At 32.2% G+C, this 18507-nt stretch overlaps 1 protein-coding gene across 3 annotated transcripts in view; it reads left to right on the top strand.

The window, feature by feature from the left end:
- Positions 1 to 18507, top strand: part of LOC148620207 (ankyrin repeat and fibronectin type-III domain-containing protein 1-like) — a 208995-nt gene that overhangs the window by 80028 nt on the left and 110460 nt on the right. For all 3 annotated transcript variants that reach the window (XM_088580895.1, XM_088580893.1, XM_088580896.1), the window contains exon 3: positions 7645 to 8076. In XM_088580895.1, the coding sequence (XP_088437021.1) occupies positions 7645 to 8076 (432 nt within the window). The remainder of the gene's footprint in view (positions 1 to 7644; positions 8077 to 18507) is intronic.

Below are 18507 nucleotides of genomic sequence, written 5' to 3'. Positions count from 1 at the left end.
CTTGTTAGAGTAATTGCCCTTGAAAGGCCAAAAATGGCATTTTTTTTCTAGTTTTCAGCCAATTTCTTGAAAACCTTGGTAGATAGATTTTTTACTATAGGCCTACTTTATTAGGTTGGAGTTGTAGGACAATCCCTTTTTTAAAGTTATTTTCAAAGGCTAAAAATGACATTGATGCAAATTTCAGCCAATATCTTAAAAACCATAATAAGAAAAATGTTTCACATCAGTTTTATTATCAGTTTATGATATGATTTTGGAATAAGGCCTACAAATGTCTCACTGGGTTAAAGTTGTAGGACAACTCCTTTGAAGAGTTATTGCACTTGGAAGGCAAAAAATGAACCAGGTGAACAATTTAGGTTCCTGGGAGCCTCTAGTTGACTTTAGAATTGTTTCGATTTTGACAGGTTTTTGGTTTACTATGTTTATAATATTTTTAAACTGATAGGAAGTGACAGATCTGGTTTAGACAGGTTTTCAGGGTTTGGATAAGACAGATTTCAATGTAGTAGTAGTAGTAGTAGTAGTGTAACATTTTACAACCTTGTTTGCCAATTTGACCTTTGAACCAGGATAGATGGACTTGACCCTCCCCACGTGAAAATGTGAAAAATCGATGATGAACATTTTGAATTTAAGCTTTATTTAAAGTTTCAGAAAGAAAAACTTGAGAAACATGATTTAATCCCACAGACATAGGCATTTGCATTGAAGTGAAATGACAGGACACAAGATGGTATCGACTGGAATTACTGCTTTGTTAATACTTTTCTCTCCAAAATTTATTTTGAGTTCATGCCCAATTTCCAAACTGCAAATAAACCAGTTTACTCTTGGTTTCTGGGTTATTGAATCAGTAGATGCATTCTTGAGTATCAAAGAACTGTAAACATATTAATTTTTGTGGTGTACTAATTCTGCTTTTTTCATGTTGGACGGATAATTGTGAAAATTAATACCTGCGAAATTGATTTCAAATATAATGTAATGCCTGTCTTTTTTTTTGCTTTTGATACTCACGAATATGTTCACTTGACAGAATCTGGAAAATTAATACATTCACGGTATTCAATTGAAATTTTACACTTCTTTGTCTGAACCAAAAAAAACAAACTAACAAACAAAACCAAAAAAACCAAAAGAACAAAAGACATACATAAAAAATGTCTTATACATACAAGAGAAACAATGTTTTAGGTTCTGATGTACCTATAGTGTTGCTCAGGGACCAGTGTACCACTAGGTATTTGAAGGGGTAAAACTGGAAATATTAAAAACCTAAATTTAGATCTTATATTTCAAAGATTAAGGTTATGATAAACATCACTATCTATTTGTAATTATTTGAAGGCTTGTATTCTAGTTCCTGATGAGGATTTAGAATACATCTATTCACAGTATCATTTCAATCATTTTGAGAAGGAGGCAGAAATTTTGTACACTGAAAACTGTCTTAACCAATTTCCCTGAATAATTCAAAAACTAGTCTCAACCTGACACTTTTTAAAGTCCCTTTTTATCAATTAAAATGTATTTTGAACCTTAGTATACTGGGCACCTGTCTAAACGGAACCTATTTTTAAGTAAAAAGGTGTTCTGTTAAAACAGGTTTTACTGTATCTGTAAAATGGAAAACCATGTTCATATAAATTCTGGGTCTTTAGTACGAAGTCAATAGTGTACATGTACTTTTATTGTTTAGATTATGTAATATAAATTGTGAAATATTGGTCTACAAATTAATGTCATTTTTTGGTTGATTTTCATTTTTAAATTATTTTTATATAAAGTGATTACAAGCATGCTTTACCACCATTTTAATTCAATTGGTTTTGTAAGAGTTATGGGACTTACAAGATTATTAATAGACCTTGTATGCACATCTCTAAAACTTGGCAGTAATTCACCATTAATTATTAGGGACTTAAGGTAAACTTGATTTGAGATTATAGTATATTATTTTAATTTTTGTGTTCACTTGGTAACTGCAAAATTTGCAAAGACCTTAGATTGCCTCAGAAATTTCAAATTCCCAGTATTATGATGCTCCCAGTGTAGATGTGTAAATATTCATCATCAATTTTGATAAAGCAAATGTCAGATCTAGCCAGTGGTAATTAAGGAGGTAGACCTAGGGTAAGGGACACAACTCTTAAAAATCATTGGAACGTTTGTATTCAGCATTTTACATCAGTCTTATGTAAGCATCTAATTACTTGCATTCATTTCATTCTGCTTCAAGAAGCTTGAGAGGCTTTGGTGAAATTGAATATGATACAAACATATCACTAATTTAATGAGTTATGTCCCTTACCCTAGGACTACCTCCTTAAAGCTGCATTAGCTGTCATTTTCGTAAATTTTTGTTTCTTTTGAAATATGCCTTAACTTTGAATTATTTCTACTAAATTGTACTTTTCTTGTACAATTTCATTTGATATCCACAAAAAAAGAGCTTTAAATACATGAAATAGGTGTCTACATATTAATTGTCTTGCAAGACAAAAAATCGACCTAGATAAGTTCACATGCATGTGACTTCTGGTGACCTTTTTCTGCGCATTTGCTATAAGGATCGCTTCTTTAATAACAAACTTGGTTGCAAAGTGAAAGTGATTATTCAACGACAAGGAAGACCGACGGTTTTAAGCCTTAAAAGAAAAAAAGTTTAAATATAACGCAAGGATCCTGTACCTCAAAACAATAATGGCACCTGCTGCAAGGTTGATGACCTTTTATCTTGAGGTCAAATTATGTGATACCCTCCAAAAGTAGCATGTTCATCTGTTTGTCTTTCTGTTCTTCCTATGACGGTTTACAAATGGTAACACGAGAACAGATAAATTTTTTTTTTTTTTTTTTAACTTTGTACAGTTGTTGAGCACCATAAAATACAGGATAAGTTTAATTTTCAGCATAATAAGAAATGTGGTTTTCAAGTTCAGCCATTTTGAACATTTTGCCATACTTTTTTTCACCATTACACGACAGGATATCATTTAATGATTCCATTAATGCCCTGTTTTTGAATTTTTTTTCAAAAATCATATACCAGCTTTTTTTTGTCTTTCAAGATAGATCTTTCATATTTGGCATGCAGGCACTTTGTATTAAAATATACTTGAAATAGTTAACTGTATAGATTGAAGTTGGAGGTTTGGGTGGCTATAAAACCTGGTTTAATTAACCCACCATTTGCATTGGAAATGGCTGTCCTTTTAACTATTCCTTTTGACTGATTCCTAGAATTTATCAGTTTCTCAATTTTGGGAATAATTTTCTCATTTAAGGGATAATCATGACATTTACTGCAGACTTAGTCATTTCAATAATATCAATAATATTTGAAACCGTAATTATCCTGACAGTCTTAAAAGGTCTAGAGCTGTCCTTTTTACTGTTTCTTTTGTCTGTTTCCTAGAACTTATCAGTTCCTCAATTTTGGGGATAATTTTCTTCATTTAAGGGGATAATCTTGACATTTACTGCAGACGTAGTCATTTCAATGTTATTTAAAACTTTAATTATTCTGACAGTCTTAAAACGTCTTGAACACATTGCATTATTAGTCCTTTTAGTCATGCTATGGTTATGCAATCCTAAACCTTACATTTCTTTTGTAAAATGCTATCTTTGTATAGTCTATTTTTATTTATATTTTTACAAATTTCAATCATTATTTTCACATTAATCAATTGATATTTTACACCTTTTCACCAGTTGATAAATTATTGAAAAAGATAGATTTCTTTTTTTTTTCAATAACTTGATCTTTCTGAAAGAAAAAAAAAAAACACTTCTGGAATACTTTCATTTTTGAAGGATAATATTGTTTATTAGTTTGTGGATATAAAGCAGGCAGGCAGGTAGAGAGCTGTATATAACAAATCATTTTTAAGTTTGGAGGGACTGTTTTATGTAAAAAATTAACACTTAATTTGATATTTACAAATATCTTCCAAGCCATAATTATAGGTATACGCCCTGATAGTGGTCATGCTGTCTGTTTCCCAATACCTCTAAAGCAGCTGAATAGGTTTTGGTGAAACTTTCACACATTTTATGGCACGATGCCAAAGAAAACCACTTGTATTTTATTTTTCCATCAGAATGACTTTTGGGGTTTCCTGTATTGGTATTTAGGATGGGGAGGAGAAGTTTCACTTGATGAGTTTTGTTAGCAGTTTTTTTTTCTTTTTTATATTGATTCATTTCAAATTATATTACAGTGAGTAATACAGTTCACTTCAGGGAAAAGATTTGGTCTTTCCTTGATTAAATGACAATCACTTGTGAACTACTTTAGTTTATTAATGGACAATAGACCCTTTTGTGCTAACTGTAGACTACTGGATAAGCATGCGCAAAGCATGCTCAATACACACTTCCGTGAGGAATATTCTTTTGTTCTATCCAAGCCCTACCTAGCTCATTAACTTACCACAAAAAGGTCTACTGACAGTGAGATTTAAACTTTCTATCAATCTAAATGAAATGACAGAAAATTTTCAGATAATGGTCAAAAGAAGATCCACTCTATTCTTTGAAGTTAACTATGTCTCTTGCTGAAATTCAGCTTCAGTGTCTGATGGACACAAGTTCTTTTTGGAAAAAAAAGTGACCTTGTCTTGAAACAAGAACTTATTTTGTCCATGAAAATAAATTTGTTAACTAAAAAGGTTTAACTTGTCATGTATTTGCTTTTGTTTTTTTTTACTGAAGTTTATTGTCCTGCAATGGCCTGACATGACCCATACAGGGAGGTAAATTTCTGCATTATAAGGATGGCCAGAGAAAAACCTAGAGCTAAAATTATGGTGCAAGTAATGTGTGATGACAAGTATGAAAAGTATATTGTTTTTAACTTGTTTTTTTCCTCAAGTAGACTCATAATGATGTCTGTTAGGCCAAAACAAAAATATTTGTTTCCTGCTACACTACCTACCCTAGTTTTTTGTGCTTACCCTTAAAATTTTACGGCTATTTTGGCTCAAGCACTGTTAAAGTCTACAAAAGATTGCACCTTTAACTCAATGTAAAATGTTTTTGAAAAATAAAAATTTCTCTACCTTTCTACTCTGTTTTCTTGTTTGTAGCAGGAAACAAGGCTATTATTTTTATGGCCTAATCTAGACACATTTGTTTTGGACAAATAGCATTAAAAGAATTAGAGAACTGTTGCAGTGAAAGATGTAATAAAACAAGTACTATCTTTGAAAAAAAGATAGCCAGTGCTGTAAAATTTGTTCTTTTTACTTATAATTTTCTACATTTCATTCTGGAAATAACATGTGGCACGCAATTTCAATTTTCAATATAGTTTTTTTTTTTTTTTTTCAAATGCCACTAAGTTATCAGTATTTGGCCAATTGGGAAACAGAATTGCAATCAGGTGACTTGCATCTTTAAGGTCAAAGGGTAAAAAGCAAAACTATACCAACAGTGCCGAAAAAGAAAGAACTGATAAACTCTAGGCAATTGTCAAAAGGAATGAATTGATTATTGGAAAAATATGCAAATGAATTGTTATTCCAATAAGTAAAATTCATGATCCTCTAGAATTCTGAAGCTGTACTTCCCGTTTTGTTGGAAAATTTAAAATGCATTTTGGTAAAAAATTACAAAAACCACAATAATAAATGGATGAAGGAATGCTAGTTTTCTAAGAATAGCAAAACACTTGTTAGTGAAATGCATAGCAGGAGTATCATCGACAAACTGGTAGATCTTGTGAAGTGAATATGCTAACTTTAAAGATTAGACCGCATGCTTACCCTACTAGAGCACCTGACGTCACTAGTGGTTTTGTGTAGGAGTCCTTATTGCTAGTGCTTTTGTTTTTTGTATGACGTCTTGTTTACCTTATCTTCTGTTTTATGTGTTATCTTCTTTTCAGTTCGCTATGTTGTGTATGAAGATTGTATTGTTTCATGTGTTCACGTTTATGTCATGTTTTTTTTGTTTTTTTTTTTAATGTATTTGAGTCATCCCACTGCCAACATTTTGGTATTTTTTACATTAGAAATTGTTTGATTGCTTTTATTTTTTTTTTCATCAAGGTACTACTTTAAAAAAAGCAAACATTTTTCTATCTGAATTAATTATATCAATCATCTTGCCTATCCATCTGTACGTTTATTTAATATGCTTTTCTGCAAACAATCTCTCTGCTTCTAATGATGGAAGTGATTATCAATAAGATACTTGGTATAAATAGAATTATAGCAATTTTTAAGCCTGGCTAGACCTTCATAATTAACTTTTTTTTTTTTTATTATTGGTGACATTACAGTTGATGTTGCGTAATGCTGTCATTATAGATTGTCAATATTTTTTAGTACCTCGACATTAGCCTGAGATAAGAAATTATAAGGCAGTATTAACAATGGAAAATTGATAGAGCTGCTGATATAAACACAGACAAATATTTTTCACGTGAAATACATGTTAATCGAGCTTTACGTTAATTTCATGTGAACTTCACATGAAATTAAAGTGATTATCACTTGAAATTAACTTAACAAGACTTTCATGTGAACCATTCATGTGAATTTCTCATGAAGGCTCGATTCACCTGAATTTCACATGAACTTTGTCACAAAGTTTATTTGCTTAATTCAGATGAAAATCATGTGAAATTATTTTTCCTGTGATATTGCTTTTGATGGTGACTTACTGTGTCTTCCCATTACTCCCATATCTATTTCCTGTTTACTGTGCAAATTAGGTGAGTCCCCCCTTTTATATTTGATTTTTTTTTTTAGAAGAAACTTGAAATCTTTGGGGTAGGTTCCCTTTTTTTGGAATTTTTGGATTGGCCACTGGAGAATAGAGTTTGTAAGTCTCATTCTAGTTAAGTTTTCCATAACAAAATTTTCCATGTAAAACATATTGAAATTCGCTTATTGTTTACTTCCGGGACCTCGGAGTGCCGCATTACAATGCAAAATCTTTTATTCCTTTCCAACATTTTTTATCATGTATAATGAATTTTTATCATTTTTTTTTAACAAGAGAAAGATTTTTGGCTTTTTTTTTCTTGAACCAACACCCTGTAAATGATTAATTTCCATGCATTTGAATGATAGACTTGGACCCATTCTTGTGAAACCACAGAGTTATGTGACGAGACTCACATACCCCATTACAATGATGTTAAAAATTTTGTGATCAAAGGGATATAACTCTAAGCTAACTATGTATAATTTTTATTGGAAATGAAAGATTGGGTAAATTAAGGTATTATTTGAATTCTGAATTATTTTGTAATTTAAAAAATGACCCCCCAAAAAAATTGTTAAACTAGCCCTTATTGAGGAAGTTAGTCATGCTGGCATGGGAAAGGGGTAAGGTTATTTGGAAAACTAGAAAAACTTACTAACGTCCCCCTAGTCATGACCACAAGACTAACCCCTTAGTAGAAGTTAGTTTTATGAATGATTTTTTTGACTTATTTTCTTAAATCCTAAATAATTCCAAATCATACTCTGTTGTAAGATTTTTTATTGAAGATTAAAACATTTTAATCGTTGATTTCAACCTTTTAAAAAGTGAAAAATTCATTTAAAAATATGTATTGAGTATTGAAAGTAAATTTTGAGTTTTAAAATAAATAAGAATTTACCCTTGTCTCTTTTTCAGGCCAATAGAAGAGACAGAACCAGAGTTGTATTGTTTTGAAGATTTTATCCCCAGTGATGAACCTGTTCAGCATTATAATACAGAACCAATCCATCCAAGTCCCCATCCAGCTCATCCGAACCAGCAGCCATCTTCTGTCTGTCCAAACCAGCATCCATCTCAACTAAACCAGCGGTCATCTCCTGTCTATGTAAACCAGCATCCAGCACCTCTAAACCAGCGGTCATCTCCTGTTTATGTAAACCAGCATCCAGCACATCTAAACCAGCGGTCATCTCCGGTCTATACCAGCCATCATTCAGTTCATCTAAACCAGCAGACATGTCCTCTCAATTCAAACCAACAAACATATCGTGTCCATCCAAACCAGATCTCAAATCATCACAACCACATCAACTCCAATCAGCTCACCTGCCTTTCTTGTATTAACAAGTAAGTGTTTCTGTCTGTCATTCTATTGTACATGTAGTAAAAGAGTGTTGTATTATCTAACTGAAATTACTTTTGGTTCACATTGTCTAGTCTTGTTTTATTTTATATTTTATCACTGATTGAATTTAAGGGGAAATACTTGCTAGATGCAAGTTGAAATTAAATTTTGCAGGTAGAAATCATTTCCACTTGCTAAAATTTGCTAGTGGAATTCTGTATGTCATATAAGTAAAATCCAGAAATAACCACAAAAACTTAAATTTAGCAGTTGTAAATTTCAATACTTGCTAAATTTAGCTAGTGGGAAAAAATACTAAAATTGAATCCCTGTCTGGAACTTAACAGTTGGTCTGTCTGTCTGTACACCTGTGTACTATTAGTAAGAAGTTACATAGTTTCTACTGAGTGAAATATTTGTATAGTTAGTATTTGGATGTATGAAAGAGACTTGTACTATATCTACTTCGCAGATTTTCAGCACCCCCTGTTTAATCTGTAACTTAATTTTTTACATGTACTGATTATTGGCTTGGGAAAAGGTTAGCAAGGCAACATGTGCAACTAAATGTAACATATACATTTTTCTCTGCAAGGTTTCTCTCTTGTTTATAATTGTCATGTTTTTTTTTTTGTTTTTTGTTTTTTTTTGTTTTTGTTTTTGTTTTTTTTCCATGAAAAATTAAATTATTCCTTATGTGCTTTACGTTTGAAGATATATAGGAATTACACTGTATGTCTGCCTTCCTCCCTTTTTGTTTGTCAGCTTTTTAATCTTGTACACACAACTGATCCTTAGTAGATGTTGTTGAAATTTTATAGGAAGGATAGGCATTTACACCTACAAAAATAATCTGCCATATAGTATGCAAATTATGGTGTCAGATACCAATGTACATGAAAAAGTATATAATGCTTCAAAGGATTTATCCTCATAGTTTCCTTTGTATTACAAATATGAAATTAGAGTTGTCTTTCTTGGGTATGTCATATTTCAATAATTCTGTACATATCAAACTAACTTTGACTAATTGTGTTGAAGTGTTCATTTATTCACCCTTTGTCAGAGATGTGTTAATAACATGTCATAGAAAATGCCCCTTTTAAGCAAAAATATTTCTTTTGAAACTATATACAATTCTTTGTTAAGCACAAGATATAATAGTGTTAAAGTACTATTGTTCGTTGGGTATCAATTTTCTTGATTATTGTCGTTAGGCCAAATCACGAAATTTGGTTCCCAACATAAAGGAGATTCCCATTTGTGTGTATACAGAAACCTCAAAACCACGAATTCAAGAATCCACGAACTTTTGTTTCTTCCGTAATCCACAAATATTGGTATCCACGAATTAGAAAACTTTCACAGTAATGTCTTGTGTTCACTGTAGGGTAATCCATATGCATGTGTGATATATTTTAATTTCCATGAGGAAGGGCTTGGGGTAGACCAAGGAGTTTTTCTTGCAGAAGTATTGATATATTTAAGTAGCTGTCTTTGTAAGAATAAAGCAAAATTTGAAAAATTTGATTAAAAAAAAAGGCTACATATTTTTATTTTTGATATTAAGTTGTTGTGTAGGTCTGTATTATGAAATGTGTAATTATTCATTCCAATCTGTCTGCTCTTAGGAGATAATCAACATTGAAAATCCAATAGATTCTATTGTATTTGAGTGTTATTTACAGAGTTATCTCCCTTAATTTTGAAAACAGTGCCTTCTATATAATTTTTATCTTCTAAGAGCAAGGGTTATATGAAAAAAATTCTGTTTACTATGGCAATTTAAACAAAATATCAAAAATAAAAATATGTAGGCTTTCCAACCATGAATCACAATTTGCATGATTCTTTGCTGGAGTGCTACTTAATAATTAAATGAAGAAATTGGTAATCCCTAAAAAGAAAACCATGTAATCAAGGCATTGTGAACAAATGATTCTAGCAGAGAATGAATCTGAAGATTTCCCGAGTTTTTCTTGTTTTTGTTGCACTTTCTTAGGTAGTAACTTGTACAATTAACAAAGAGATGTAAACTTTCTATCATTACGTAGATATTTTTATGTATGTTTGATAGAAAATCTAAATCTCATCATCAACTCTCCACTTACTTGTCTAAGATATTTAATCAGGTGATGGTCACTCATGAAAGGGAAGACCAACTTTATTCTTTGAAGTTGACTATAATGATCACCGTAAAACTGATGAATTTTAATTTCTTAAATTGTAACATACTAGAATTGAGACAGATGATTGAACATTAGAACTTTTTAAATGTAATACAGGAATTGGCAGCCACGTATTCATTCAGTAAGGATGGTCTTTGTTGACAGCTCATTGATTGATGATATGCTTTTCTTCTTTCTTACCCATAACAAGTTATAAATGAAGAGATTTTCTGGGATTAATAAAAGAATAAGTTACCACCCTTTCCTTGTCTGTAATGGCACCAGTATTGCATTGCATATCCCTGAGCAGGTGTACGTCAAAACATGGATGCTATAAAAATATAGTGCATTTTCTTTTTGCCTCTCTTCAAAGTAATGTTTTGTCAAAAGATAGAAACAATGACTTATAAAATAGAGCAAACATCATACTATAATATGACAAACTTTAAAAAAAAAAAATCTAACACAATACCATAAAAATGTTTCACTTAAAAGGTTGGTTTGATGAGTGTAAAATGAAAGTGAAAGTAGAGAAAATGGTTATTTATAGTTCGACTTCTTTTCTGTCTGATCTTCGTTGACTCATCCTGTTTTCTTTGCGGGAAATTATTTTTTTACATGTTCTTAGAAATGTTACATAAGTGAAAGTTTTTGTGAATCAATTTACATATTTTTTTTTTAAAAAATCCTAAAAATGTGCACTTCACTATAGAAGTCTATGGGAAAATTAATACAATACTGAGACCTAATATCTCATATTGTATTTGCATTTATCTGACTGGATGTCAATATTGTTTTAGAGAAATTATACAATGGTACATGAATGTGTAACTAGTCACTATCCCTCACTATGGATGTTGTCACTGGGGTATTCATCGTCTGTCTGTCTGTAGGTATTACATTAATTGCATTTGCATCTTTCGACTTGGTGTCAATAGTCTCGGACAGATATTATACAATGATACATGTAAATGTAATTAGTCATTATCCCTTACCATTCATAGTGGAAATGTGCTGGGCCCGAAACACAGAGGTCTGTGGATCAGAACCCTTACCATTCTCAATGGAAATGTGCTAGGCCCAAAACCCTGAGGTCTGTGGATCAGAACCTTGCATGAAAAACCATTAAGAGCACTATAATGTAACTCATGTACATTTAATGAAGACTCCAGTTACCTATGAAGACATAAGACATATACAGTGGGACCTGTCTAAACTGAACCCCCTTTCAACTTTAAAATTTCTTTGCTTTCGACAGGTGTTTGGTTTAGATAGGGTTTGGTTTAGACAGGTGATTGGTTTTTGACAAAGCTTGGTTTAGACAGGTGTTTTGGTTTTGACAAGGCTTGGTTTAGACAGGTGTTTGGTTTTGACAAGGCTTGGTATAGATGGGTGTTTGGTTTAGACAGGGTTTGGTTCAAACAGATGTTTAGTTTACTATGGTTCATAATGCATTTAAATTGGTACAAAGGGACTTTTTAAAGTGTCTTGTTTAGACAGGTTTTCAAATTATTCAGGGTTGGTTTAGACAGGTTTTTTGGATATTGCATGATCAGGGTCTGTCTGTCTGTTATTTTCACTCAGGGATTCATGCTCATGCCCTGTTTTATCCATTAATATCTAACTGAATAGGATGTTGATTACAATATATTTATTTCCTTCTTGGTAAAAACATCAAGTTTATCACTGATTGGATGAGTTCAACTGATTTGGTTGTTGCTTTGCTAAATTAATTTGAAACAAAAAATTTGTATCCAATTGCTTCCGTAATTTTAGAAATTCATTCATTCTTTCAACAAGGAAATGATATACACAAACTCCAGAATATGATTGTATTTTGATACCTTAATAACCAGAAAGTTTCATTCCTGCCACATGATTTGCTGCTAGAAGATGAATGGAATCTCTTTGTTTTCATTTTTTAATTCAAAGACTAAATTAGTTTCCATATATATCCTTATTTAGAAGTTTTAATCAATTAGTTGAAATTTCTCTTACTTAAACTTGCAATGAAGAACTTGAGTTATCCCCCTTGGAGCAAAAAAATGTAATTGACTCATCTGTCAGGAAAATATATTGCTTTTATAACTAGTTGTCAAATTTTGTGAGAACTTAATGCTTTCGATGAACATATAATTTGATCAATAATAATGAGAAAGTTTCATTGTAACATGTACGCATTTTAACTAAATTTAAAAAATGCAGAACAGTTTTATGCTTGCCAAAAAAAGTACAGGTTTTCGGTTAATATCTTTGTCTTTTTTCTCATTTGTCAGGTTATGTCTTAGAAGATGAATTTATAAAAATTATGGATTTATTCATACCTATGTACAATGAATGCTCACATTAACTTTTTCTCCAAGGATCGTATATAGTAATGAGGTGGGGATAAATCTAGCAAATAAAACCCTAGAACCCTCTATTTTAATTTTTTTTTTAACCCCTCCAGAAACTACAAATTTCCATCCTTTTTAAAATATCTGGATCTGACCATGTTATGAGTTAACTTTCAGAACAATGTTGTATCAGTCATATTAGTATGTGTGAAAAGTTGTTTCTTAGATGGATGGTGAAGAATTAAGTAGAAAAATTGTATATTGAAATTTCAATGTGAAATTCCTAATAAGCACTGAACTAGCTTATATAATATATGTTGTATTTATGAGATTTCTTCCTTGGACTTCTTCAAATAGCTGAGAAAAACAAATATTTGAGGTCTGTCTTCTCACTAAGTCTTCCTTGAAGAAGGGAGGCATATTGTTTTCGTGTGCATTATTTTTCATGTAGTTTCCTCTCCCCTCCATGTTTTTTATTTTTACTATTAGAAGCCACTGATATCTATGGCTATATTAACTTGCATGAAAATTTTTGTTACAAAAACAGTTCTTACATTTATCATTATATAATTTTCTATACATAGATTTATGTGTTAATCATTTCAAAACTAACATTTAAAGAAAAAGAATTTTGTAGCAGTCAATTTAATGTCTGATATTCAGTATATCAACTGTATAAATTAATCAGAAATCCCATTCATAAGCCAGTAGACACTCAAATGTAAATTTGATTTCCTGCAGAATGGATATTTTGGCTGAAACTTCATTCATGGATCAAACCAAATTGATTTTTCTGCAAATCTTTCCTTACTTGATTTTGATGAATGTGGTGTTGTTTAAACGAGGTCAAGAGTTGACACATCAATTTAGTAATTTTGTCTGGAATAACATGTTCTGAATTATCTCCCCTGTCAGGAGCTTTAATTCAATTCCTTCCATACCATACTGGCAAAATTTAAGATGAATCGTTGCATGTAATCTGATGGAATGGAATCCTAATGCCTACTATTATATGATTTGGCTCCAAACTTGGCTAAGCTGACAGATTTGTTTCAATTATATCCAACTGGACATATGTAACTGACTTGGTTTTGTCATGCTAAGGGAGGATGTTTACATTACCTAAGAGAGCCAATGTCTTGATATTTCACTTTTTAACTTGGGTTCTATAAATCTGATCAGTATTTATGCAATACAAGGTTACCACTGGACTGGAACTTTATTTTAAACCTATTTGAGCAAACATTTGCAGGGCATGAATTTTTTCCAACCTAACTTTCCTTAGGGTTACTGAACAAATTAATTCACCTGCCCAAAAGTAATTTCACAGTTTAGTGTAATGCCCATGAACCTTGCGCACCTTGCTAAGAGAGGGGGCATGCCCCCCATGGAAATGTTTTGATTTGAATGTACCAGGAGGAATATTAGATGTGCCCCTGTCAACAGCTACTGTTGCTCTGTACAACACTGTATATGAACTAAATCATAAAGCTGTGCAGAAAGTGAAAGTGACTCATTTAGAAAAGCATTACTTTGAACTGGTTAAATGTTTTTTTACATCCAGTAACAGTGAATCAATATCAATTGATCTTTTTACCTGCAAAAAGCTGTTTTCTTGCCATAAGTAACAATTGCAACATGACTTTCCCCTGCAAAATTTCACCCGGGAAACAGGGAATAGGAATCTTCTTGCCCAGAGTTTGGAAAAAAATCGATTTAGCAGTTCTCGAGTTATCATCATGACTAATAGATGAATAGATGTATGGACAAGAGGATCACTCCATACCATTGACTCTTTGAGTTGTGCTGTTTTAAGTAAAAAAAAAAATTAAGTCTTGATTAAGTTACCAATGCAATGATTCTTTTTGTGTCTATGATCTATGGCCTGATTTTATTTTTTTTTTCAATTGCGTATACTCTTACACTGACTTATTTTCATGTTTTCAAGTGAATAAACTATATACATGTACCAACAAATTATAATGCTTGATTAATTTTTTTGCTTATTTTTCAAGCAAACAGAAATAACCTCGCAAAAGTATATCACCACAAATAAGTCACCTTTTAATAGAAAACGTATTTGAGAAGGTGTTAAGACACTAAATTAAATAGCCATGATATTGGATTGACATCCAGTCATAAAAATGATGAATGTTATAGTACTGGTATCTTGTCAGCATTTCTAGTCAAATTAGTGGTGGTCCAAGGTCTGAAACTCTCAATTTCTGACCCAGTGAACTTTGAAATCTCGTATACCTATGTCCTTGAATCAACCCGTTTCATTGACACTATTTTTGTGGACATTTGGTTTTTCGTTCAAAGTGCACTGTTGGTTAAAAACACAGAAAAGTCCAGGTGTTGATTTAACAAAAAGTTGTAAGTGTAAAATTGATCTTAAGTAATGGCGTCACAACATGAAATAGCATTGTGATGTCATAGTTTACGATCGATTTCACACTTATGACTTTTTCTGAAATCGAAGTCAAGACCTTCTAATCTTTAAAGTAAATTTATACCTCAGTTCAGGAGTGCAGGTTTCATTTGATCTTTAAAGTAAAACCTCAGTACAGAAGTGCAGGTTTCATTTGATTTTTAAATTTTAACCTCAGTTCAGGAGTGCCGGTTTCATTCGATCTTTAAAGTAAATTTTAACCTCAGTTCAGGAGTGCAGGTTTCATTTGAGTTGCTTTCTCCAAGGGTATTCTGTTTTCTCTGACTGTGTGATTCTAACTTGTGCAGAATGTAAAAGGAGTTGAGACTGAACTTTAGACTTCTGAGTAACACAAGCACTGGTACTTTCATAAGTCTTTGCTTTATTAAGAAAAGAGTAATCAAGGGAACCAAGGTTATAGCGGTAATCAAAGAGTAATCAAGGGAACCAAGGTTATAGCAGTAATCAAAAGAATGTAATCCAGGGACAAAGACCAGACATGGAAAACAGACATACACTACAAAGAACATAAAGTAACTAAAATCATACATACAAAGTAACAAAAGCAAATGAGCAACTCAGACTCCACTAAAAACTGGGAGCATGGACCAGGTGCACCGGTAGGGTAAGCGTCCTCTGCTTTTCTAGAAACACCCGCCGAGTTGCTCATGAAAAGTCAAGTCCTGGGTAGACAAACGTGGAGAGGAAAACTATGACCCGTTGAATAAATCAGTTTTCATGGTGCAGATGGATACATCATAACGATCCACGTATTTGTAAAGAATCAAAAAGTTAAGGTTGCATGAAAGTTTATATTGTATTCATTATTGGTTTAGGCAGCGATCTTGATTCAACTGGCATACATCCTTACAGAGGCATTGAAAATAGGGTGTTAAGATTTTTATTGGTCAATTTTTGCAATGAACCAAATAAACACAATTTTCAAACTAAATGGGGGAGGGGTTCAAACTACCATACACTTCTTCTGGATGCTGGGGGCTCAAATTGCTGGACACCCATCCCTTTTTTTGGATCTGCCAATGTTCTAGCAATAATCTGATTAACTGTTTCTCTGAAACCTGTCTAAACCAGACACTATGAAAAATCCTTTCATATCAGTTTGAATTTATTTTGAATCTGGGTAGACTGAACTTCTTTCTAAACCTGATGTATTAAACAGTTTCAACATGGTCAATCTGAACTCCTCAGCCTTTTTGTTACACTGAAGAAAAACCTCAGAGGCACTATGCTGGAATTTATTCAGTCCCATTCTAAAATTAAAGTTAAACTGGTTGAATTTCTACCATTACTTTTTTTCTCTGCTCCTCTCTTTACAGAAATATTCTTGGAAGAGTTTTTGTTCTTTATTTCTAGTGATATCTAACTTACTATTTTAGCGCCATCTGGTGGGTGGAGCTACTTGGATTTGCCTATCACTACAATTTGAGTAGGTCTTTTTTTTCAAGAAGAAATTCTCCTTTCTGCATCCAAGGTTATTTTTTGTGTAGTGGAAATGATGGAGAAGTTCCAGTTGCAAACCTGGGGAATAGGTATAGACAGGATTCAATAAGATTTTATAGGTGTTTTGAGATTCTCAGTTTCAGTAACAAACTTGTTTTCCTATCAATAATGCAATATATGAAATGAAGCTATCATTTCCTTACATCTGCTTTTTTAATTAGTGCAACTAAGTCAGAGTTCCAATAACGAATATGTTACATGTTATATCTTCGCCCATAAAGCTCATAAACAATTCATAAGATTATTTCTATATTAGTTCTCCATGGTTTATCCTTTGGTTCCTGGTTGGAAATAAGAAATATGAATTTTTCTATGTGTTGTTATACAATTGCAAAAAAAAAAAAATTGAGGTTGTATAATGGTATCATGCTCTCAATTGTAGTCATTGCATCCATATAATTATAGTGTCTTAACAATAACTTGGGTAAAAGTATTTTTAATAGATCTTTATGTAGAATTGTAACTTAGAGTGTCAAGATCTTTATATAGAGTTGTAACTTAGAGTGTCAAGATCTTTATATAGAATTGTAACTTAGAGTGTCAAGATCTTTATATAGAGTTGTAACTTAGAGTATCAAGATCTTTATATAGAGTTGTAACTTAGAGTACCAAGATCTTTATATAGAGTTGTAACTTAGAGTGTCAAGATCTTTATATAGAATTGTAACTTAGAGTGTCAAGATCTTTATATAGAGTTGTAACTTAGAGTGTCAAGATCTTTATATAGAGTTGTAACTTAGAGTGTCAAGATCTTTGTATAGAGTTGTAACTTAGAGTGTCAAGATCTTTATATAGAGTTGTAACTTAGAGTGTCAAGATGTTTGTATAGAATTGTAACTTAGAGTGTCAAGATCTTTATATAGAGTTGTAACTTAGAGTGTCATACGCTAAATGAAGGCTGGGATTTAATTAGCAGATTGTGAGTTCAACCATTTAGGAATTATGGGCCAAAAAGGGCCAGAAACAGCATTTTCCTGATGTTTTATGAATGGAATCACAAAATGTCACATTTCAGAAGAAAGGCTGAGGTTTGAATAGATGTTTCGAGTTGTGACTTAAACTGATGGTGGGCCAAGAAAAGGAACAGAACCAAGCATTGCCTGGATATATCTTCACTTGAGTAAAAGTGTATTGATCACCCTGATTTTGTATCACTAGGTGCCATAACTGTAAAAGGCTGGGATAAATTTTAAATGTTGTGACTTGAATCATTTAGGAATTAAGGGGGCACTTCAACTCATTTAAAATTATTTTCCTTTGTCAAACATATAATTGCTAGCAGAATTCAGAGCTGTTTCTAATATACTTGCCCCAACTGTTTAGGGTTTGACTTCTGTGGTTGTATAAAGCTGCACTCAGCAAATATAATAGCTTTTTCTGGGGAAAAAAACTTTCAGGATGCCATTCAATAAATGTAAATTTTGCTTTTTTAGCACTCATCATTTCCTGAATTTGTAATTTATCCCACATTAGTAATGCTGATTTGTATTGTGAGAGACCATTACAATGCCTGTGTGGCTTCTAATGGTGCTTCAGTTGTTCATGAATAGATGATAAATGATGCTTTATGTTTTTCAGGGCTTTCAATGTTGTACAAATTAATTCAATTTTTGAATGAATTCATGTTCATTTCCATATTTTATCCAATTTTGATATTGATTTATGGTGAGTTTCATTCATGTCAGGTACTAAAAGCAGGAGGGGTGAATGACCTTGTCATAACAAGACATGGACCCAGAGATCTAGAATCAGATAATAAAAAAGGGGGTGGCTGTGTAGGCTATTAATTTTTGATATGCATGAAATTAACACAATTTTCAAAGTATAGGGGATTTTATTCGGTGGAGGGGGGTCAAACTGCTGAACCCCTTTCTTGATTTGCCATTGTTCAAGCAATAATCTGATTTCCTGTTATAAGTTTAAGTTCAGAAAGGCAAAGTGTCCACATACGGTAATCATAGATTATTGCAGGAGTCT

The sequence above is a fragment of the Perna viridis genome, chromosome 4, assembly GCF_037379345.1.
Source record: "Perna viridis isolate PV_CMFRI_1.1 ecotype Kerala chromosome 4, ASM3737934v1, whole genome shotgun sequence".
Taxonomy (NCBI): domain Eukaryota; kingdom Metazoa; phylum Mollusca; class Bivalvia; order Mytilida; family Mytilidae; genus Perna; species Perna viridis.
The sequence above is the reverse complement of the archived record's forward strand: the minus strand, read 5'-3'. Positions and strand labels throughout refer to the sequence as shown.